The 23654-nt window shown below is 43.8% G+C and overlaps 1 protein-coding gene across 8 annotated transcripts in view; it reads right to left on the reverse strand.

Moving 5' to 3' along the window:
- The window catches only part of LOC128085926 (exocyst complex component 3-like protein), a 55718-nt gene that overhangs the window by 25782 nt on the left and 6282 nt on the right, over positions 1 to 23654 (reverse strand). For 6 of the 8 annotated variants that reach the window (XR_008209167.1, XM_052693940.1, XM_052693934.1 and 3 more), the window contains 10 exons: positions 13666 to 13732; positions 12456 to 12763; positions 10309 to 10903; positions 8772 to 8880; positions 5427 to 5501; positions 4427 to 4527; positions 3445 to 3537; positions 2176 to 2308; positions 1524 to 1634; positions 186 to 341 (listed from right to left, as the gene is read on the reverse strand). Coding sequence is in view for 7 of the 8 variants with exons in the window: in XM_052693940.1 (XP_052549900.1) it covers positions 186 to 341; positions 1524 to 1634; positions 2176 to 2308; positions 3445 to 3537; positions 4427 to 4527; positions 5427 to 5501; positions 8772 to 8880; positions 10309 to 10903; positions 12456 to 12735 (1653 nt within the window). In the remaining variant the exon portion in view is untranslated. The remainder of the gene's footprint in view (positions 1 to 185; positions 342 to 1523; positions 1635 to 2175; positions 2309 to 3444; positions 3538 to 4426; positions 4528 to 5426; positions 5502 to 8771; positions 8881 to 10308; positions 10904 to 12455; positions 12764 to 13665; positions 13733 to 23654) is intronic. The other 2 variants (XM_052693939.1, XM_052693937.1) reach the window with 2 other exon arrangements.

Consider the following 23654-nt stretch of genomic DNA (forward strand, 5'->3'; position numbering starts at 1 on the left):
AAACTACAAGCTAAAAGCTTCTGGCAGATAGGAAAAACTGTCTTCCAGCCCCTGATTTTCATTTCTATGAAGTAGGTTCACTGTGGTTAAGACTTCCTAAGCCTGTCTCTTGCTCTCAGAGCCTCGCTCTCTTCCAGTACCATTCTTCATGACAGAGCAAAACCATAACCATATCAAAGACTTACTAAGCTCTCTTTAAAGATGGTATGCAGCATCCTATGATCTTCTTCCATCTTGCTGACAATCTGCCTCCTCCTCTGCACATACAATTTCCTGGAAGTGGTCAGGAGGGCTTGCACGTATTCGTTAGTAATTATGTTGTTCACAGACTTGACAAGGGCCTATTCCACAGCAAAGAAGACCAAATTAGCTCCTCTATATTCAGCTGGATAATGAACAAGGAACAGACCGTACCTACAGGATTCTGACCAGTATAGGCAGGTGATATAAGGCCCATGCAGAAGGATGTCCCATTTCTCTGCTTAAGCATCCCTGGTGTAATACAAGCTGTATGTGGATGACTCCAAGCTGCATGTGGATAACATTGATAATAAGTGTGGAAACATCCAACCAAAAGCAAAGGGACTAGCTAGCTGAGCTCCACTCACCCTTTAGAGCAGCAAGGTAACACTTGGCTTAGCACCAAGCTAGCAATCAGCATAGCTTTGGGAGAGCTTGGACTACAGACAAAGCAAGATCCAGTCCCCCTGGAACATCCCTGCTAGACACGTCCCCTGGCCATACCCATGGGCACACCATTCTGGTTGGGCACAGAGCTCACATGAATACTTCTGAGCCATCCACAACCTGCTAAGAAACATCAGTGCTAAGACCAAGCAGTGCTTGAAGAGGGAGGGAGAGTGAACATTTCTAAGGGGTGATGGGCTGCTGCAGAGAAAACACATTTTCATTAGCAGTGGAAATCAGTCCAGTTTTAGGCTGCAGTCCAAAGGTACAGGACATCCCTAGCCCTGTCCAAAAGAGACAAAGCAAGAAACAGATGGCTCTGGCCCAGCACTCCACTGCTGAGCCACTGCTTACCCCAGCACTAATGTGACATAACACCCAGTGACAGGCTCTGAACAACAGCAGAATAACTGCTAATTTTTCCATCCAATTACTGTTTTCCATGTTTCAAAATGTTAATTAAAATCAGCACCAACAAAAAGCCTGCAGAACTTGGAGGAAAGAGAAGAAAGGGAGTTCAACACTTATACCAACAAAGTGGTACTGGGGCAACTGCAGTATGAGAGACCACTCTCTGTTTGGAAGATACATTTGGTTTTCTCATTTCTACTCTTCTTGGTTTCTTTGAGAGGTTACAGATAGGTTCTACTGTCATGAGGAAGTAGAGGCCCAACTATGAGGGACTGGACTGAGACCACTAGATCTGTAACAGGCCTTCTATTAATAGAAGAAATGGGAGTTCAGTTTATTGTTGGAATACTGCGCATGTAGATATTCATGGACTAGTTTTAGTGACTTCTGAATATCTTGTTCTTACTTTCTTCCTTTTTTCTTACCTGATATTTGTCTGTTTTTTTCTTCTTAAACATCAAAAAGCTTTGCTTTAAGAATTCGAGGATGCATGTGAAACCACTGTCACTCTTTCTGAAGTGATCCTTCAATGTTCCCTGAGGAAAAGAGGCAGAGTCAGAGTGCACATGTGGAGACATCACACAGGCTACAGATGTGGATTGCTGTGCTTTTGCTCTTTCTACCCTCAGAAAAAAAAAAAGAAAAAAAAAGACACCTCCACAAGCTGCAGCATCCTGTACATTTATTTCAAATAAAAGCAAAACATGAAAGACAGAAACAATTCAAAATCAGGAAGAATATATTAAGTTCTTAAACTCAAACCTAGAAGACATAAAACTATGAAAAATGGGCCTTGAATGCCCTCAGGGATGGAGTATCCACAGCTTCTCTGGGTCTAATTCCTGACTACCCACCACCATCTTGGATTTTGTGAGTTATCGCTGCCAAATGAAGACACCCAACTGCTAAGAATGTATAGCATTCTGCTCAAGTGAAACTCAATTCTTGGGGTCTAGGTCCCCAGAGGTGGTACAGGATACTTTTTTCTAGCACAATACCAAGTATTATTATACCCACTGAAGTGGGTGCCTGCCTGACATAATGAAAATATTCAGTATTAACATGGGTCTCCAATACCTTGACTTCAGAAGTGACTGTCTGCAGAAAATGCTCCGTAATCTCATCTTCCATCCTGTCTATAAATCTTTGTATCTTAGCATCCTGATCAGTGCTGGCACTACAAAGGTACGTTAACTTATACCAGACAGTTCTGCATAAAAACAAAAAAGGACATAAAAAAATTGATCAGATCAAGTCAGGGTATTCTCTCACATCAAAGCTCTTCCCCCTGCAACCAGCATGACTGCCTGGACACTTGAATAGGCACATGCTCAGGTGCAGGGTTACCACAGGGCCTCGGTCACCCACAGTGACGCTCCCATCTTTAGGACAGCTCTTATTAAGATGTTGTCACAAGGACACATAAGCTCAAACACACACAAATGCTTCCTGTACCCAGTGAGCTTAGATGATTGAAGAAGATAGTATTTCCAAAAATGAGAAGGCATTAAGAGGCCTTGACAAATGGAGGCTTGGTGAGCATTCTGTGTCACTGACACTCTACAAATACAAGGTGATCAATTGTATTCCATCAGAACAGTCTTCAAGAGAGCAAAACCCAGCTATAATGATCACTGGTTTGAAACCAGACATTTTACTTTCTGGAAAAGCTCAATGTGTAACTTAATTTTTAGTATCACTGTAAAGAATTACATAAAAGGGTCTCATAAGTATTCGGTTTAGGATCCAGCAGTAGCAATATACACATACAACAAACAAAACAGCTACAGGCTCAGTGCAAGTTGCCAGTGTCAAATAAGTGCTGTGCATATGGTGGATTTGGGCATTTCGCTGACTCCGGAGATCCTCAGATACTTTTACACAGAAAGAACAGAAGCAAGCTCATTTTCTCTATTGCTGCAAACACTTCTGAAATTAGTCTGGAGGTGCAAAAAGCCTCCCCCACCCTTCTGTGCTTTATTGCTTCCTTCCTTCCAAACAGCCTCAGGAAAATCCTGGCATGTTCAACAGGGTTTCATTCAGCAAAGCACTTGAGCGTGGGCTTACCTCGAAGTACAGAATCACATGCATCTCAGTGCAATTTATGGAATTTTCCTAATGAGGGATAATGAGGGATAGGAAGGGAGGGAGATGCCTAGGGTCAAAGGAGGGTTGGCCAGGACAAAGGCCATAGCCAGCTCCTTCCATACTTAACATTCACCATGTGGTGTGCATGGAGCTCCACATCCAGCTGGAGGCAAAGCCAACTCCTCAACAGAGTTAGAAGAAAATCAGAAAGTAGAAAGTTCATTTCACTTCAGATGCCACCAGGGCCTGGTTCCTTACCTGAGAATGCTGAAGTTCTCAATGATTTGCAAGCTGCTGGAGATCCCATGGAAGCCGTTATGCTGGAGAATGCTTCTTACTTTGTTTTCATAGCTAAATCAAAACAGGGTGACATATTTTTAAGCTGGTGTGTTCTGTAACACATCTGATAGTGTGTCAGATAGCAGCAAAAGGAAGAAATACTCTGTGATTGCTTATATTTTGAGTGTGTAAAATTTCACTCTCTGAAAGAGGACCTGGAGCAAGGCAAAGATGGTCTCTGTCCTGCCCAGCTGGTGAGGAGAGAGAGCACAGCAATGGATGGGGACAGCCCTTGAGCTGCCTGGGTGCCACTTCCACAGATTAAGAGGCAGAAGGTTCATTTTATCATTGCTGCTGCCACTGCAACACTTGCTTCTGGCTTTGCTGATGAAGTTGCAGAACACTGAAAGCCTTGGCATGCACAAACAACCCACAAAGTCTATTGATCGCTTCATCGTGGCTTCAGTCTCGTAAGTGGCTCCTGAACAATTGTGTATTACAGGAACTTCCTTCCTTTCATAATGTGAGAAGGAAAGGATCTTAAATCATGAGAAGCAAAAGGATCTTAAGTCGTGTCTCTTTCTGAATTACTTCATCTTCAACCAGCAGCACTGGCCTTTTCTGCTTTGCAGGATACGAAGGTAGGAGGATGCCTAAGGTCAAAGTGCAGATGAAGGGAGTATGAAGAAATGGCGAGAGGACAAAAGCTGAGGACAGAGTAGTCATCATCCACCAAGAAGCTCAGCAGAGCAGAGCTCTCACCATACCCTGCCAGGAGGCAGCACCAGGCGTGGGAAGCACAGGCAGGGCAGGAAGAGCCAACCCTGACCATCAGCCATGAAGCTGCCCCTCTTTCTGGCTGTGGTTAGGATCTGAAAACAGGATTGCCAGTGGCTTCACCAGGATTTCATTCTGCTGAGCACTGAGGACATGTCAACAGGGAAAATAGCATCCCCCTTACCTGCCTAGGAAGCTCAGGTACTCCTCCAGGCATACAGCTTCCACCTTCTCCTTTAGTCTCTCACTGATGTGCTGGGCTGTTTTTGTCTTCTCTGTTAACATCTGTGGATTTCAAAGTCTTTTTTTTTTCTTTATGCAATGAACAGAGATACAGCTCAGGTGCCTACAAGCAGGCAGGCTGTGCCAGGCAGCTAAAGCCCAGCCCACCTTGGGCAGACTTGAGCTGGTAGCAACTTAATGCTGCCCATTAGTTGCTCTATGGAAACAAAAGCTTGCAAGGGGGAGGGAGGCAGATGGAAAAAAGGAGACAGACAGACTCATGTGCTGTGCTCTCTCAATGCTCTGGGAAGTCAGCAAGACACAAAGGGTGACATCAGTGGGTTTTTCCACTGCTCAGAACAGATGTGTCCCTTTACCAGAAGAGACAGGAAAAAACACACCACACCAAAGTGCCAGGAATCCACAGCTGATGAGTTTCCAAAGCATGGTGCTCATTTTCTATTTCATCTTTAGGAAGTCAGCCTGAGAAAATTGAGGAAGTGACAATTTCATGAGGGTTGAGACCATTTTATCTGGTCCAAATGAGACCATTTTATCTGATCTCTTCATCATCTACCACAGAACACTCAAACCTACCAGCTGTGTACACAACACAGCCAAACCCTCAGGGCTGAGACATGGCCAGATGTTGGAGATAGGACCACCATATCTACAGCATCTTAGTTGATGTTAGAGCCCTATCAGCTGCCGTCTATCTAGCTCCTGCCAGGTGTAATCCCCAGGATTTGCTTCAATGCTTTTGCAGATCTTGATCCAAACACTCAGGAGAAAAGCATGTGTGAGAGCCAAGAGAAGCAGTTAAAATGTGGCAGCTGACTTGCAAGCTTCCTAATGCACTGAGCTGAGCACAAAACCAGATCTCTTCAATTACCTACACAGTTGCGTGCAACAATGCAACTGCCCCAAAGGATGTGAGCTTTTCAACTTCCTCCCCAGTTTACCTGAATGATTGCAGCATCTGTGCAAGGGGTTTCCCCAGTATTAAAGGCTTTGTTCAGGGCTTTCCCTACTTCCTTCTAAAAAAAAAGCAAACATATATATTATTGTTATAATAAAGAAAGAACAGTTGAGATGTGATGGCATTTGTAATGACTTAGGTTTCCCAGCCTTTCATTATGCATTTGGACTAGATGAATTTCAGCTCTGTTTTTTGACCATCTCATTTAACCCAAAGCCTGGCAATTTTCCAGCTGACCCAATAACATTGTCCTGTTTTGTTCTACATTGTTTGCTTGAGTTTAAGAGATTTGCAGCATCCTTTCATTCCGTGTCAGCTCGGGTTATCTACAGCCTTCCCTAGCTAGCCCAGCTTCAGTGAAGGTGCCCACGCAGCAAATCAACACTTAGGCACAAAGCCTGCCAGCAACTGTAGCTGAGATTTTCCACCCTTCCTAGCTCCAACCAGTACCACATAAACCAGCCAGCTCTAATGAAAAGCATTCCCTCGCTCAAGCCAGGGACATGTGAGTACCAATAGAGTCGGGTTTGTGTTTAGAGCTACTGTCACAGCAAGATGAGCCCCATGAGGTGGTGTGATGGGAAATTTCCAAAGGCTTGGCTGGCTTGTGCTATTTTCAATTGACTATAAAAACAAAACTAACACTGTAGAGAAAGGGCTCATTGCTTAAAACATGATCTGACCTTTATAGAAGCTTTACATTCAAAAGCCTGGCTTAGTTATTCATTCATTTCTGCATCTTTCACCAAAAAAATTGAAAAAATGTAAAGCCTGATCTTCCTCTTTTTGTTGTTGTTGCTGTTGTTTTTCTCTTCTGGATGATGAATTACAAAATTCATGGCTGTCACTTAAGAATTTCATCAAAAGTGTATCCAAAACTGCTCTGCCACATTCACTTCAAAGTGTTAAACAAAGGCAAACAAATGCTTATAAACAGTCCAAGAAAAATTCCTTTCAGAGTGCCATCACCTGACTGCAAGCAATTGAGCAGAATGTGCTGAGATAACAGATCCATGCTGAGCTGCACCAACATCTCCGGCCCACCCCAGCTGCAAAGCAGCTTTAACCAACACCATGGGACAAAGCACACAGTTACTTGCTGCAGGGCAATAACTTGTTGAGCAGAGCACCTGATTGCTCTGAACCAGGTGATGTGAGCCTGCCCTCTGTAGCCCTTGCAATGACACCAGCACCCCATGCACCAACAGAGCACCAGATTTTCTGATGTAACAAGCAGAGCCATAAATAACTTCCAGCTTCCTCCTGCTCCTCTCTCATCTGTCCAACTCCTGTTTTAAAACATGTGAGAATTTAACAACCTCGAGAACCTGCACCTACTTAATAAATAGTCAAAATGGGCTGAGATGTTCAGTGCAGGCAGGAGTGCACAGCACAGGCAAACAAGGCTGTTGGGAGCCTTGTTCACTTGGACAGCAGCATCAACTTAACCCAATTATACAAAACACATTCACTTCTCAGTTCTCCTTTTGTCTACTTGAGAAAATATGGGGAGGAAGAGAAGATACAGAGCCGCTGTATAGTCACTTCAGATAGTTATAAACCCTCCTTTTGTCCAGGAATGTCTGTCAGGTCTTGCCATCTCTAGTTTTGGACAAAGAGTCAGTTTTGAGCTGAGATCACAGAAGCAGGGGGCAGAAAGTTCATTTCCCACCTCTCAGTACCAGAACAAACCCTAATTTCTCTCTGCAAGGTTTGCCCTGCACTCATGTCAAATGCCAGTGCAGCAAGGACAGGGATGATCCACCAACAACATCGCTGACATCATAATTACCAGCTCACCAACTTCTCAACCTCAAAAGGCACAAAGAAAGGCCTCTTGCCCTGAACATGTCAATGCTGAGGTACCACTGCCCATACCCAGAGCTGACCATGTTCCCCGCAATGCTACTTGGAAGCTGCTTTGAACCTTGTGTGACATTTGAGTTCGCAGTCCCCTCTGATGTGGTCACAGCTCTCATCACTCACTTCTTTTGAAAATGCTTTGAGTTTGCACAAGTGTGAAGCTGGCACTCCCCATGACAAACCTAGGTGATGGGTGAAGCAGGCTATTGCTCATTCTGTTCTGTTTCTTTAGCCACTCTTCAGTGGATAAAGTCATCCACTGAAGTGGCAAAACCAGAGCTGTATGACTTACAGTCACAGTTACATATTATGATCGCTGAGAGATAATTCACAATAATAGAGGCATAAAATTGTTTGAATTGGAAGAGAGTTTTACAGGACATCTAATCCAAGCCTGCAATGAGCAGGAACACCCACAGCTCCATCAGGTGCTCAGAGCCCCATCCAGCCTGACCTTGGCTGTCTCCAGGGATGGGGCATCCACCACCTCTCTGGGCAGACATGTAAGATCCGCAAAAAATGCAGCCAGCTTGGAGCATCACACAAGTATTTATAGCCACCACCAGATCTAGGTGAGCCTGCTCAGTGGCTGATTTGCCCAGAAGGCAGAATGCCCATAGTTACAGAGCTTCCCCCAGTCATAATATTAGGGGAAAAAAATAAAAAGTTCAATTCTCCTTCACTGTTAGTAGCTCTGCGAGTTTGTCAGTGTCTCAGTGTCATGCTCTGAGATAACTTCACTAGCACTACCCTGACTGTAGTCATTTCCTTCATTGAAATAAGTACTAAAATAAGCCCTTAGGATCACATGGTTTTCCCCAGGGTGATGATTTAGGATGATAAGCCCATGAAGAGGCTCAGATTCAAGCACTGAAATCAGTAGGGTTTAAGGATTCTGTCACCAGCTGGTGCTTCTGCCCCCATGTTTATGACTACCTTAGGGCTTCTAGGGGAATGGCAATTAAGGAAAACTGCAATTTAGAGTACTTTACTGAGGGTGATGCAGCAATCTGCTCACGGGGAGGGGGAGAAGGTAGAGAGGGAAAGTGAGAGGGAAGAGGAGGGCGAGAATTTCTGGTCTTTCATTTAGGCATCAGCTGAATCAAAAAGGCCAGGCTGAGTTTTTCAAACATTGTGGTTTCCTCTGGGACTCCCCACTGTTATAATACATCTTCCTTGCTTTACTGATATTCCACACACCTAGCCAGCACTCCTCAAAGAGGGAGAGTTGGGAAGAGAAGAGGTGCTGTAGCCCTTGAGCAGAGGCTACCTGTGGGACTGTAAGGCAGGCTGCCCTACTCACGCCTTACAGAAGGACTTTGCACCAACTGCATGTTTCCTTGTGCTGGGGTCTGGAGGTAATCTTTGTTATAGCCTCAGCAGTGTCAATCCAGAAGGCTGGAGAGGGCTGTGAGGGGGTCCACATATCAGGCAAATCCAGCATCCTCAATAACTGAGTCCTTACCCGGGTGACTGCAAGTAGCTTTTCTTCTGTTTTCAGGATAATCCACGTGAGACTCTGCACATCAGGATGCTGGGAGTTCTGCCTGGGTGCCAGCCACGTCCCGCTGCCCCTGCATGCAGAAGGCAAGAGCTCAGCCCTAGCAGCTATCTCCTATCTGGTACCCCCTCCCACCTACATACAGGGCATACAGCATACACTCAGCAGTGCTCACAATACTGGCACAGCCCCACTGTGTCCAATGATCCCTTTCATGTCCTTTTCCTGACTATTGTTTTTTTATTTTCTTCCTTCCTGCACTTGCAGCCCAATTACACTTCTTGTTCCTCATTAGTGGGCAGGTGGGGATGGGCTGATGGTTGGACAAGAAAATCTTAGTGATCTTTTCCAACTTTAATGATTCCATGATTCTTTGATCTCCCACTCTCCTTTTCTCTACTACTTCTGCATTCTTTCTTGGGCTTGGGCACAGTTACACAAACCCACTTCTGTATATGCACAATTGCACCACTGTCATACGCTCCATCTAACTGGAAAGGGGCCTGTAAGAGAAAGCACCTGTATACCAGGACAAGTGCATCTCCACATGAGCATTTACTAAGGTTGCAGTTGTGTTCAGAGAGAATTCAAACAGTTATGATTTTTTTCCCCTGAAGTCAGTCTGGCATCTCTCCTATTCTCATTTTCACTTTCTTCATTATGTTCTGATAATACAGTCACAGGCTGCTTTTTTTTGAAAGAAGAGAAGCAGAATTTATAATTTCAGCAATCCATTGAGCTTACTGAAGAACAAGAAGCAGCAGGAGGGATACATCCTGACCTCACATCTCCCATATGTGTGAGGACAGCATGCACTGATGTGCATCACACCTCCTCCCTCCTTCAGAAGCCCAGCTGAGTAACTGATTAGCAGCCGATCATTATGAGTGCAATTATACAAAGAACAGAGAAGCTCTAGACTTGCATGGAAGCAACCAAATAAGACAAAAGTTCTGAAAACGAGTAGGACATAAATAGAATCCATGGGTGCCCCATCCCTGAAGATGACCAAAGCCAGGTTGGATGGGGCCCCGGGCAGCCTGAGCTGGTGGGGGGCAGCCAGCCCATGGCAGGTATTTGGAACTGAGTGGGCTTTAAGGACCCTTCCAACCCGATTCATTCTGTGATTATGATTTTAGACTAATGCTATTTAGTATCAAAGTCAAACATGATCACAGAGAACCAAACATCTCATCTACCATCACCATACACAAAGAAATCACAAGAAAGGGAAGTAGGTTCAGGCTTCATTGACAGCCACAATGCATTCTCAGGGCAAGGCTTTGAATTCTGGGTCCAGGGTATGCTGCTCTTCAGATCATGGGGCAAGCTACATCTGTTCTCCCAAACTTGGGTAGGAATTTAATTATCTGCTATATTTTTTCCCATGGCCCAAAACTAATGAAGGAAATACAGAAACAATTTGTCAATTTGCAAGCCAGATAAGCTGTGAGAGAGAGAAGCAGCAAACAGTAGTCCACAGGATGTCCTCTAGACATACCTTTTATATGCTTTTAGGCACCATTCATAAACTAAGAGCTGTTGGCTGAAGGTACAGTGCTCACTGTCAGTAAGGGCAGAAAGGTGAGAGAACAAAGAGGCATGGCAGCACCAGGTATAGGGGATGAGCAGTCCTGCCTCCTTGAAGGCACCACTTCTGTGCTCCAGGCTGGGGAGGAATGTTGTTTCCAGCTGACTCAGATGCTGTTTTAGTGTAGTATCATCTGTGTCACCAGTGGGAATAAAATGGGGAATCTGGGCTGTCCAGTACTGTGTTAGTTCTTTCTCCAGATCTTTCTCCCAGAAGTTTGGATGCCATGTGGAAGCAGGCTCCATCCCTTGCTCACTGCTAAGCCACTCCTCTTTCTTCTGCTTCTGCCAGTTCAGTGACTCACCCACTGACTGCAATGGCTGCAGGAGCATCCCATCACTCCCATCGAGTGCTTTTCTCACAGCAGTCCACATTCGTTCAGTCAGGAGAGTGTAAAGCGACTCAGAGTTTCCCACACCATCGCTCCCAGGCTGCTCCAGACGAGAAATACAAAGGCAAGCTTGAGAAAACTTTCCTTGCTCAATTAATCCACAGATGATTTCCTCTGCAATAGACAGAATAACAACTCAGCTTGATGCTTGTTCACGCCTCCATTGCTTTAATACCCTCATATTGAAGTATGGAATTTATGGCTACCCCAAAAATCCTCACTCTACTCAAAAGAACCTCATTTCAGGTTCAGCATAAGCAGCTCTCACTTTCAAGTTCTTTCCTTTTTCTCTCTTTCTTTCTCCTTCAGGCTCACTGAGCTGCTGACTGTCTGCAGCAACTTGTCATGATCATCCCAGCAGACCTGCTCTTGTGGGCTATACAGGTTTATTTATAATAACTCTTCACCTTGAGTACTGCGTCCAGTTTTGGGCCCCTCACTGCAATAAAGATATTGAGGCCCTGGAACGTGTTCAAAGGAGGGCAACAAAGCTGGTGAGGGGTCTGGAACACAGGCCATATGAGGAGAGGCTGAAGGAGCTGGGAATGTTCAGCCTGGAAGAAGAGGAGGCTCAGGGGAGACCTCATTGCTCTCTATAACTTCCTGAAGGGAGGCTGTAGTGAGCTGGGGGTCGGCCTCTTCTCTCGTGTCATCAGTGATAGGACCAGGGGGAATGGCTTCAAGCTACGGCAGGGGAGATTCAGGCTGGACATGAGGAAGTATTACTTTTCAGAAAGGGTGGTCAGGCACTGGAACGGACTGCCCAGGGAGGTGGTGGAGTCACCGACCCTGGGGGTGTTCAAGGAAAGGCTGGACGTTGTGTTGAGGGACATGGTTTAGTAGGAGCTATTGGGAATGGGTGAACGGTTGGACTGGGTGATCTTTTAGGTCTTTTCCAACCTTGGTGATTCTATGATTCTATGATTCTATAATTCACAAAGGAAAGTACCTTTTTTTTAGAGCAAAGGAATTACAGAAAGAACATCTGAAAGGGCATAGAGCTCAAAGTCGAACCTAGTAGGAATCCTCTATCTTCTGCACAGAAAGCCTAACAGGACAAAGCACTGCGATCACTGGAATCAATTCAGGAAGCTGCTTTGGGTGTGTGTCGAGTGAAAGATGAAAGATACTTGCTTTGTTTTTTTGCACGTATCCTAATTTTCCTCTATGAAATAACTCCTCTGTGGAGTTAGGATTAAATCAAACAGGACTGAAGGGAAGAACATGACACAAAATGGGGAAAGGTTAATGCAAGGATCTCCAGCAAAGCAATGGGCGAGCTGCACTCCTCCTGCCTCAACACACACAGCAAATAGGAAAGGTTTCCTTCATCCAGTTAATCCGTGCACAACTCTGTGGAAGAGCAGCACAGTCACACCCTACAGGGTATAAGTCAGACGTACATCATCCTTTTTTTACAAGATGTATCAGGAGTCTTTGTAGAGATAAAATAAGAGCAGCAAAAAGAAATGTGTATGAGGCTTAGGGAAAGTGAGTCACAGAACATTCACAGAACGTACAGTTCATAAAGGACAATCAGTTAGGTGAAGGATGGTGAGGAGGAAAACTTAAAGGCCCTGTTCCAGAAAGTAACAAAAACAAGTCTATAGGGCTGGAGGAGGCTGAGAAAATCTGGGACTGGGGAGAGAGAGAGTTTCAAGGTTACCTGCAGGCATTTCTCCCTTTTCTTTTTTCATATTTTTTTCCATCGCCAGCAAATTTCCTGCCTCATTTTCGCTTTTTTCCTCCTTTGCAGCTGCCTTTTTCCTGCCAGGAACAGTCTCCACCAAGTTCTTGACTGAGCTTTTCAGTTTTTCTGCCCACTTTTTTTCCTGCTTTTCTTTCTCCTTGGCCTTGGGAAGCATCTTTGTATTCTCCTCGGCCCCTCTCTCCTGCTTGTGGCTTCTTCCCATGAAGGCTCCACAGGAACTCTTTATCTTCTTCATGGCCCAGATGATCTGGATACTGAAAATACTATCAGAAAAAGATGTTAAAACTCTTCTGTGCACGGTGATGCTTCAGGTACAAGTTTAGCGTTGATTCCTCAGGGAAGTCGTTCATCCACTAATGTTCTTCTGGGCGGTAACAACCTTCACATGATTTCTGAGAAATGTAACCTGTTTCCTGCCTGTGCTGAAGAAATGTTTACAGGCTGCCAGCCCTGTTATGTAATCTCTCTGCTCTGGGAAAATGATGTCAAATACGCCATACGCAATTTAACCACAAACAATGGGGAAAAGCTAGTGGAATTTTCACCGTTTTCTGAATGATTAAAATACCCCTGCATGCTGCAACGGTTCCAATGACAACCTTATCAGTTTCATAGAGTTAATTACTAATAGCTTCTGTGAGACATGCATCACATTTCACACACACCACAGGCACCAGCTGTGCCTGAGTTGTTCTGCAGTGAGGAGATCCCTCCTCACACTGGAGCCAGGATCTTCCCCGCCTCTTAGAAAGCCCAGTGTTAGCCAAGAGGGATGCAAACCCATAGAGGAGATGTGATGATATTCTTGTTTTAGCAACACTATTTGGAGCAGATGAGAGAGATCTGAAACTTCTGGATGTAACAATTGTCCAGCAACTATACACACAATTATTTACATTAATATATGCACATATATAACTTTCAGGGTGGATATTAGGAAAAACTTCTCAGGAGTGGCAATGCACTGGCATGGGCTGCCTAGGGAAGCATTCAAGAACTGTGGAGATGTAGTACTGAGGGATGTGGTCAGTGGGCATGGTGGGATGGGTTGGGGTTGGACTGGGTGACCTCAGAAGTCTTTTCCAACCTTAATGACTCTATGATTTAACTTGCATACCATTACAGCAATCTGCACTGAAGACAAAGCACATTTATGCCAACTCACTTCGAGGTTCATATTGCCAGGTCCTGAGCTGTTGGAGGTTCTGATCCATAATCCTCAGAACAAATTACTGCAAGGAAAAGGTCATTTAACTCCAGGAGTTCATGTTCAAAACAGATTTTTAAAAGCCTCAGCACTGCTGCATGAAAGACAATACACTTAGCTATAAGCTGAAATGCTATCCTTACCACGCTCTGTTTGCTAGATCATTGCAAATTGGTTTTATTTTTCCATTCCCTTATTGTAAAAATGGAATTGAGAACTTGAGAATTTCCATTAACTAAGGACAGAGTCTTGTCTTAGCTGGTACAAGCAGTTTTTAATGAAAATCAAACAGTACTCAAGAACGATTTTTGGAGGGTATGAATTTAAAGGCTATGTTTTTCACAGAGCATCCAGATGAATCAGAACATATGCAGCTGTCCTTCTGGGTTTAACATCTGCAGCTTCTTCCAATATATTTTCTACATTTTCATGACTGTAAAGTTCTACTAGTTTTCTACTTGGAAACCAAGTAAATATTATGGCTCTTACTCTGCACTTACTTCCATCAGCATGTTATCACAGAGTCATTAGTAACATTAGGAAGGAGGAAGCAAATACATTTCACTTAGAAGAATAAACAGAAAATTCTGTAGCAGTCATATATCTGAAGTGTTGCCAGTAGGAAATACCAAGGTTGCAAAATGTTGTGTTTCCCTGATTGTGGAGCAGTCAAAAACTGGGAGTTTTATCTACATTCCAATTTGACATTTTCCATTTTGATCTCACTTTATTTGTTGATTTAATTTTATTTTTATAAAGTTAAAATGTTTTCTTTGGAATGTTAGAGATGCAATATATACTAATACAAGACAGAATCAGTGCTAGTACAGAAGAGAAGCATTCCAAGCATGCTGAAACCCTTCAGCAATATTTTCCCATGAAAATTCCAACACAATGTTTTTATTTTCAACTTCATTGGCATTTTCCAGCAGGACCAGCTCTAACAGAAACCATTGCCTTTGACTTCTTTATAGAAGGAAATTGAATGTCAAAGTGCCAGTCCTGCAGGCATGATTCTCTGCAGTACACAAATGTTGAATACATACAATTGCAGATTGTGCCATAAACTGGGGCACTGTTTTCCCATTTCTTTCAAGGGGAAGAAAAATGAGCCTGTGGAAAATGGTGAGTTACTGAGCAGAGATGGCTGGACTTAGTGGGGCTGGGAAGACCTCTGACTCCAAGCTTCACAGCTGACAGCCCCAAGATGAGAGTGTTCTTAGGGTATCCTATTTGAGCAAGGGTTGAAGAATGGTGATGCTGAACAGGAAAGGAGAAGCTACCAAGGAGCTGCCAACAGGCAGCTTGCTTTTCTGGCTCTGTGTGCTTTAGCAGCATATGCAGGGTGCAGAGATATCTCACCTCTGTCTCTAATGCTATTTTACTGCTCAGGATGAAGTTCTGCAGCCAAAAGATCGGGATGTGAAACCTAAACTTTTAGTAATGTCCTCACTGCAGTGCTCCCATGAATGGACTTATGCCTAGACGAGCAGAGCCTTGGGGAAGTTGTATGTCTACAGCAGAGGAGCTGAAACTTGTCAAGGTGACACTGGAATAAGAGGTCTTTCACTAATTGTTAACAAAATGCAAAGAAATTGCTTGCTGTTCAAAACAATCACTTTTGACAAGGGAATCCAGGCACTCAGCATTTCACTTACACCTTCATTCTCTATTTCACGGGCACCTAATCTGCCCAAACAAGGGAAGTCCTTCAAAGCAGAAAGGAGAGGAAGAGTAAACCACAAGGACACAGCAGTGTAACTAGCACAGTACCTCCTTTGTCAGGTGCACCAAATGACCTTCTTCTTCCTCAAAGTCCAACACTCCCACTCTTTGCAGGTGCTCAGTACCCCCATTTGTCCACAGCATGACATTCTCTAAAGGGATTGTTCTCCTGCCCTTCCCCTTGCATTACTCACTGTTAAAGAGGACACATTTGTCCTCCAGAAACAAACCCAGCATTCCGGATTTCCCCCCTTTATGTGGAGCTTCTGGAAAAGCCCACATTAGTGAGACTGTCTATCTTGGAAGATCTGTAACTCTTTTGTTTTCAGGAGCCTTCCCTAAACAAGTGAATATCTCAGATAAACTCTTAGTTTCTCTGTTGACTTAGCTCCTTATCTTGCTGCTTCCCATTGTTTTTTGCCTGTACAGATACAACTTCCTCATAATAAGTGGACTGTGTGCCTGACTTGAACAATGGGTGTTTGATCTAAATGCTGATCAGATGAAGTCAGGCTATTAGCACTTCAAGTGAAATTGCTTTGCAAGAGTCCAATTACATTCATATCCCACTCCAAGCAATGTAATGATGCTCCTGCTCACTTTGTAAGGATTCCACATGACCATAGTGAGGCATATACAATGGAAACTTTGTGCTCAATAGCATCTTTTATATAAAGTACACTTGAGGCAAGTTGGATCTGCAGATCTCAGAGAGAGAGAGGGAGAGAGAGAGAAAGAGATCCAATTGTTTTCATCCATCCTGAATCAAAGACATTAATGCTGGCAGAAAAGAATATTAATGGCGATGTTAAAACCACGGGACAAAAATGTGGTGGCTCCATAGGGCATAAATTCATGCAAAAGCACTTTCTGAAGCTGCTGTAGCCTGACAGTGTGCTCCACCCCACCCACACTGCATCTTTGATTTCATCAGCAGCAAAAGAACAGCCAGCCAGATCTGTAAGCAAGGTAGGCTTTGGGGGGAGAGAGAAACAGAAAAAAAGCTCCCCTCTAGTTTGACACTGCAGCTGGCATTGCCATCATAGTCTGAGGCAAGAGCCGGCTTTGTTAATTTTGCAAAATTAGCTGTTGATTAGCCTTTGAAAAGCCTATATTTATTACTTCCTAAAGATAAGCCTACTTCCCAAAGAAACGACATTATGCAGCCTTAAATTGCACATGTACCTGTGTTTATTTCATCCCTTACTCTGATGTGCTTCTGTGGGTACACTGAGTTTAACAAACCTGACGAGAGAATGGCTGGCACAACTAGCACACCTTTACGCCCTTCTTGACAGTGCATGGCTGAGGAGGTATCCTTACTGCTCCTGCTAAGGAATAAAGCACAGCGTGAACTCGGCCTTTACAAGACATCAGAGACTCCACCCAGCAGCTCTGAAGGTACACAGCCATGGTTTCCTTGACTCAATTGCTCACTACATTCCCTGTTTACTCTCTGTCTAACTTGTATGTATGCTCAAGTAAACAAAGCAACAGAAATATTTAATACAAGCAACCTTCTCCATAGCAACAGATGGAACAAAGCCGCTTTCTGCAGTGCCTCCTTCCCACAGGCTGGACCCCTCCCCTCTTCCCTGATGTTTGGGGTACCCTAAGGAATCAGAAGAGCTTCTTCCTTTCTCTTACTGAGGGCATCCACCTGCATTTCTCTTCCCAGCTCAGCCAGTGATTTTCATCACGTTTTTCAGAAGTCAGTCTCAGATTCTCTCCAGCTTCAGATTGGACTGAAATTAGATATATTCATTTTGTTGGGGGTGGGGGATAAGCAAATAGGAAAGCTAGATGGTCCCAGCAGTTTTGTGCTCTTAAGAAAAAACACTAAGGACCTGAAAATAAGTTCAACCCAGAGAACTGAACACAGCTCTTTCCTCTGCCCATAACGCTGAAACAAAACACTTTTGAGGTACAGTTTGCATTGCCTGTATTTTACTCATCATGGTGAGGACTTGATTCCAAACTGACCTCAATTTTCACTTAATTAGTAACCTCATTTGCAGTGCTTTTGAAACATTTTTACCTAATTCCTGGGGATTTTGCCTCATTCTATTTTTTATTAGAATGAAACAAGCATTATTTTAAGGAAGATGTTTCCCCTTTTGACAAATAGTAATAAATAACATAATCCTCCAAATTTTAAAGATGAACTATAGAAAGCCTAGCAATAGGATAGGACCCAAAAAATCTCTGCATTAATAATACACAATGCACTCAGCAGAAGAAGAATAAAGTAATACTTCCAGAAGTGCTAGTTTCCTTTTCAGTAAAGAAACTGGTTTACCAAGCTGGGAATTTTCATACCCTGGTCTTTCCCCACAGACCTCCAGCAAAGAAAACACTGCAGTGATTGCAACTTCCTTCTGCTTCTCTTTAGTGAAAGAAGGAGAAGGATTTATGCATAGCATACAATAAGTGCTGGGTTAAAAACAGTTTGTTCCTTCAGACCATGAAATGAGTGTCTAGGTTCAGACAAATGCTGGGATAACAGAACATTTCAAAGCAAACTTGCTAGTTTTCTTACTCTAAGACAGACCTTCAGGCTCTGTTTGCAGTTTGGTTATATTTGGCTGTGCAGAAATAGCAGATACAGGGAGGAGCATGATGCAGTTTCCATGTTCCTTCACACTTCTATGCAGAGGCCAGTGGCTGGTTTTGCATTACTGGCATGGAAAGACAGAAGGCTGTCGCCCTTAGAGTGGCACCAACACCTGCAGGGACACACGGAGAGGAGAGGGCCAGCAGATCTGGTCAGAAAAGGCCAGCGCTGGCACCAAGCTGAAGGGCACAAACACACTTCAGTCTGTGCTTGGCCAGCATGCATGGGATTCAGGCAATGAATTTCCTGTAAGTATTTGAGGACTATTTCCCAGTTTCTCTGAGTTTCTCCGTAGATGACAAGTTAACACAGAACAAGTTATCACCTTGCTCCCAGCAGCCATACACTTGCTTGTTCCACCTAAGCTCGAGAAGATCCCTGTTCAGCCCAGCCAACCTTCTGCCTCACCCGTGTTGTTTCAGCATTTAGGAATTGCAGGCTCCTGTCTTCTCAGAAGATGGTACTCAGAAAGCGGCCAGCACTAACAGAAACGCCTTCAAAAGCAATTTCCCAGGGGACCTTACTGTTTCCTGAACAGACTAAGATCTGTTCTCTTCATATCCACTGTTGAGGTTTTGGTGTCAGTTTTTCTCCTACCACCAAAGATATTAAATTTGACCACTTTATGGTCACTGTGGCCAAGACAGCCACCAATTGCAGCTTCACACACCAGGTGCTCACAAGCAACAGAGCTAGGAGGGCGCCTTTCCTCGTTGGCTCCCTTAGTTCCTTTACCAGGAAGTTGTCATCAAAGTGTTTTAGGAATTTCCTGGACCCATTTATGTCAGCTGTGTGATGTTCCCAATTAACATCTGGCACTTCCCCCTTAAGGGGTTGAAGTCCTCCATAAGGACAAGGCCAGTAGATCTCGATGTCTCTCTTAGTTCCTTAAAGAATAATTCATTGGTGTCATCATTCTGGCTGGGTGGTCTCATAGCAGTGTCCAACCACAACACCTCCTTTATTTGCTACTCCCTCAGTCCTTACCCAGAGGATCTCAGCCATGCCATTGCCTACAGACAGCTCCATACATATGAACAGTAATGCAATATACACCGCGTGCCAAACTGCAGGCTGAGGAGAGGTTTGAAGGACTGGCAACCTGGCCTCTGCCTGAGAAAGCTTCAGGAAACGATGAAGAGGAAATACCCACAGGAGTCATTTCTTTTCTTATCTCCTATTACTCAGAGTCCACCCTTGTTACTCCAGCACTTGGAAAGCCCAAGTCCTGAAAGATCTTGTGATGACACTAAAAAAATACCTCTGCTACAGAAGCCTCTGCACTGCTATGAGCTCGACTGTATCCCAGAAGGCCAGCCACAGCCACCAAGCCTCAGAAAAGTGTCATCCTAAGAGCCAGCCAAAGAGTTTTCCTATCCAAAAGGGTCCAGGTTTGGTACAGGAGAACTACCATTTAAATGCTACTTGGAAAGGGCTTTCTTAAAACATAAATTATGGATATTGTTTGCTAGTGTGATAAAGAATGCATCATTGCAGCCACCACGTCTCTTTTCAAGATGTTCCATGATTTTAACCAGAGGTGTTTCTCTTTTTAGAAGTTAGGAGTATGAATATTCCGCCTCCATTTGGACAGAGGCAAGCCTAAAATGATTTTATTTGAATCTTTTATTTGGCTTTGACTGACAGGCTTCCTCTGTGCATTTTTTCATAGATCCACAGATTCACACCAGCAGTGAATAATTTAGGTTCAATTTTGAAGAAAACATCCCGCTCACCCACAGTCCTGTGTGGAGTAGCATGTGCAGAGATTTGGGACTGAAAATTCACTTTCCACACTCCAAACTCATTCGCCTGTTTTTCCTGCTGCCACAAGAGGCCAGTGATTCTATTATTTCCAGTCTCCAGTGTTTCACCAGCACTACACTGACACAGCTCCACGGGCACATCTGTCAAACACCATCTGGAGGCTAAAAATCGTAACTACAGACTGCTTTCCTGAACAAACCTGTCACACAGGAGCTGTGCACAACTTCATCTTAACTCAAGATCAAATCTCAGCCATCTCTTCCACCATCTTTCACAAATGTATCATTCATCAGGCATCTCTGGCTACAGAGGCAGGAACACCCCACACACCTGCACTGGCTGCAGAATATGGAAGTGTCTGTCTTGCCAAAGAAGTTGTTTGATTTTCACATTTTTAGAGATGCTCAGCATCTAGCATTTCTCATTTCCCCTTCTGGGCAGTCTGTATAAGAATTCCATTCCTATCCCACACTGGGCACAGAGCTAGTTTATCTACTAGCTCATCATATCAGACAAGACGACATGTCACATTGCAAAAAGGTCAGTTCTAAAAGATTTCTGCAATCTCTTCTCTCAGCTCTATGCTACTGAACTTAAGCAAGATATAGCAATAGGTTTGCAACAGCAGCAGGAGCCCATGATGGTCCTAAGAGAGAGCTAATCATCCTCTGAAATCATTTCAGTAAAATACACTGTGGAGGAAGTCTGCATGAGCACAAAGAGAAGCATTAAATTTTCATCAGCATGAGTTCAAGCTGAATAAAGCAGGCCTCCCAAATGCACTGTGATAAAACATTTACACTGCACCACAGTGTTCCTTCCAAAAACAGAAAAGCATTTAGAGAAACGGCATTAGAAAATTCAGCATTGCTACGTGAGGGGGGAGCTCTGTGAGTCTTCAACTTTTTCTGACCGCTTCTCCTCCCACAGGAAAGAAAGAAATATGGCCACAACAAGGGGTGGGCAAGACTTTAGGGGCAGGAGGAGGCAGGAGATACAGGCTCAGGAAAGGAAAGAGAAGGGCATTTGTGATGCTGCCAATGCCAGAACATATCCCATCCTTCTGTGCTTCTTCTCAGCAAAGCAGAGAGAATGCTATATAAAGATCTAGAAACACAAACCCACGTGAGCCGCACTCACTGCAAGAGCACCACCAGCACCGACTGCTTGCTGCAGGGATCCTCAAGGAAGCACAGTTAGATAAGCTGCAAGGATGTTTCTAAATTATCAAGAACATTTCGAAAAGAATCAGCGTTTTTAATCTATCCTGAAGAAACACGCAGTCTGTAACTCTGTGACCTGAGATATCCAGCACATGTTATTGCACTTCTGAAATTCAGTGAATAAAACAGAATCGAGGCCACATTCCAACAAAGGATTTTAAGGACACGACTCTTTCCTTTAGCTTCAAAGAAAAAATTCAGCCCATCTGTTTGGTGAGCAGGAAGTCAAGCTGGAGTGTTGTTTATGTGCTCCATGGCTACATAACAATTAACAATAAATATCTTAGAGGCTTGGACATCTGAAAGTTGCACAAATTGCAAGAAGAATTAATGTATCTGATCTTGATGCAGCACAAAATCATTGCATTTTAAGGCAGCTGTACGGAGGTTGTTTGCTTGAATGAACATTGTTTTAGGGGTATTTTCTGCATAAGTTTTTAATGTTGAGGTTTCAGGCCCAACAGTGGTTACACGCTCACTATGCTCGCTGTTACCACACTGTTCACAGTTAAATGTAACTACAGTGGACAAAACGCTAGCAAAATATAAACTTTCATGCTCAGAAGCTGTTTCACATTGGGAAAAAGAAGATGGTACTGATTTGCTGGTGGGGAGAAGAAGATGAACAGGGCTCTAGATCTGGTTCCTACTAACCTAACCCTCAGCATAACCATTTAGATCTATGCAAAGGGAGAACCAAAGAGCTGTAAGATATCTTCTGGATCAAAAAGCAATGGATCACACTTTGCGCAGAGGCAAGTGGGACATGAATCCTTCGCAAGTTCAGTTGCCTCCCACCTTTGCAGGTATTAGCATGAGTGAGAAAAAGCATATTAACATCTTGTTTCTTCTTGCTTCACCGTTTCAGAGCAGACATAATACACATGTATCGGAATTCCAATCTGGACTGTATTCATACACAAAATACATAGCATAATAGAGCAGTACAACTTCTTCTGGGAAACAGATGTACCTTGTGATATTTATTCTAACTTATTTGAAGGGAAGAGATGGGGAGGGATATTGGTATGTATAGCAGGCAATGACTGATATTTAAAACCTTTGGCATTCCCATATGAGCCTGGAAATAACTGTCAGTTCTATTAGTTGCTGTCACTGATGACAGCATATAAATGACTATCTAATCTGCATATACAATTGAGTAATCAGATGCCATATGTAAAAGCAGTTATTTATAGGTGCAGAATCAGACCAAATTTAAGCCCAGTCCTTGTAACGTATTATCTCACAAGTCAGATCCTCTTGGACACAGGTACAGACGTTTATTACTGAGTGCCTCATCTTAGATATTTTTTTAAACATCACAATTAATACTTCATACTATTGATTTTCCACTGTGCACTGAATCAGCCCCGCCTGCATCCAGCCTGCTGACAGGAAGCTAGAGCTGCTGTCCTCAAAACGCCTGTCAATGTAAGGGGCTGCCTGCGCACAAAAGCAGCCAGGAAACCAAGCAGGTCTTGCTGAAGGCCCATCGCTCCACTCAGTGAAGGCTTGATCTGTTCTTATGAACAGCTGACCTAGATTCTCTGCCTGAATGAAAGCCTTTTCCGGCACTGAGGCTGTTCAGACTCAGAAATTCATGTATTGCTCATCATGAGAGAGTAGAAAAATAGTGGATATGTTAAGGGAAAGCAGCAGCATCAGGCGGGCCATCCTGTCAGCAGCCATCCCCTCCCCCTCTTCCCTGAGACCCCCAGAGGAGCCACAGAGATGAGAATGTAACATCTAATTAAGCACCTCTCCAATCAGATCTGGTTCAACAATTGCAAATATCACGAGGCAGTTTGGTTTCCCTCACCATCTTATTTTTTGCACACAGCTAACATGCAAACTAGGTCAGTATTATTCCTACTGGAGCACTCACTATGGGTGTTATTTTTAGAAAACCATGTGATTGTCTGACTTTTATTTATGAAAGCACCAAAAGATCCACTGTATGTTTTCCCGTCTGTCATATTTGGGGTGGTTTGCTGTTTTAGTCCTTTGGGTTTTGTTGCTGAGATCTCTGGCCTCTTTTTAAAAGGGCAGAGTCAGACTAAATCAGGAGGCCTTGCAGTTCACACGCCTTAGCAGGCTCTGCAACAAAGCACATGCAGCATGAGCAAAGCAAACCAGACAAGTGCACTGAGAGGCTGTGAAAGGCAAGGCAGGGATGCAGGCAGTGAGAGACAAGGAGATGGAGCACAAATTGGAGGTCTTTTGTGCCAACTTACTGATTGCTTTACCATCCAACCTTGCAATCCCGTATTAATTGGCACTGCTTCTATCGCATTCTCTCGAATTCTTTATTAAGCAAGTCTGTATCGGCTGTCTAGCTGTACTTGAGATCAATCATCAAATTACCCCAGTGTCCTGTTAATACTTTTAAAAATGATTCTCCAGCCCTGCACAATTTACGAGTGTCTCAAAGTATTTAAAATGCCTGGCTCAACAACTGAGAAATCTGGTTAGTCTTACTAAAATTGCTGATGTAATCTATTATCATTGCTAATTTAAGGCATCTGGCTTTAGCTGGCATTATTTGGCATATCCTGAACTGCTGTTAGATGGAGAGATTTTAGTGCACTGCTACATCCCTCTGTTCCCTGGCTTTT

This window comes from Tympanuchus pallidicinctus, unplaced genomic scaffold (genome assembly GCF_026119805.1).
Source record: "Tympanuchus pallidicinctus isolate F22 unplaced genomic scaffold, pur_lepc_1.0 scaffold3, whole genome shotgun sequence".
NCBI classification, from domain to species: domain Eukaryota; kingdom Metazoa; phylum Chordata; class Aves; order Galliformes; family Phasianidae; genus Tympanuchus; species Tympanuchus pallidicinctus.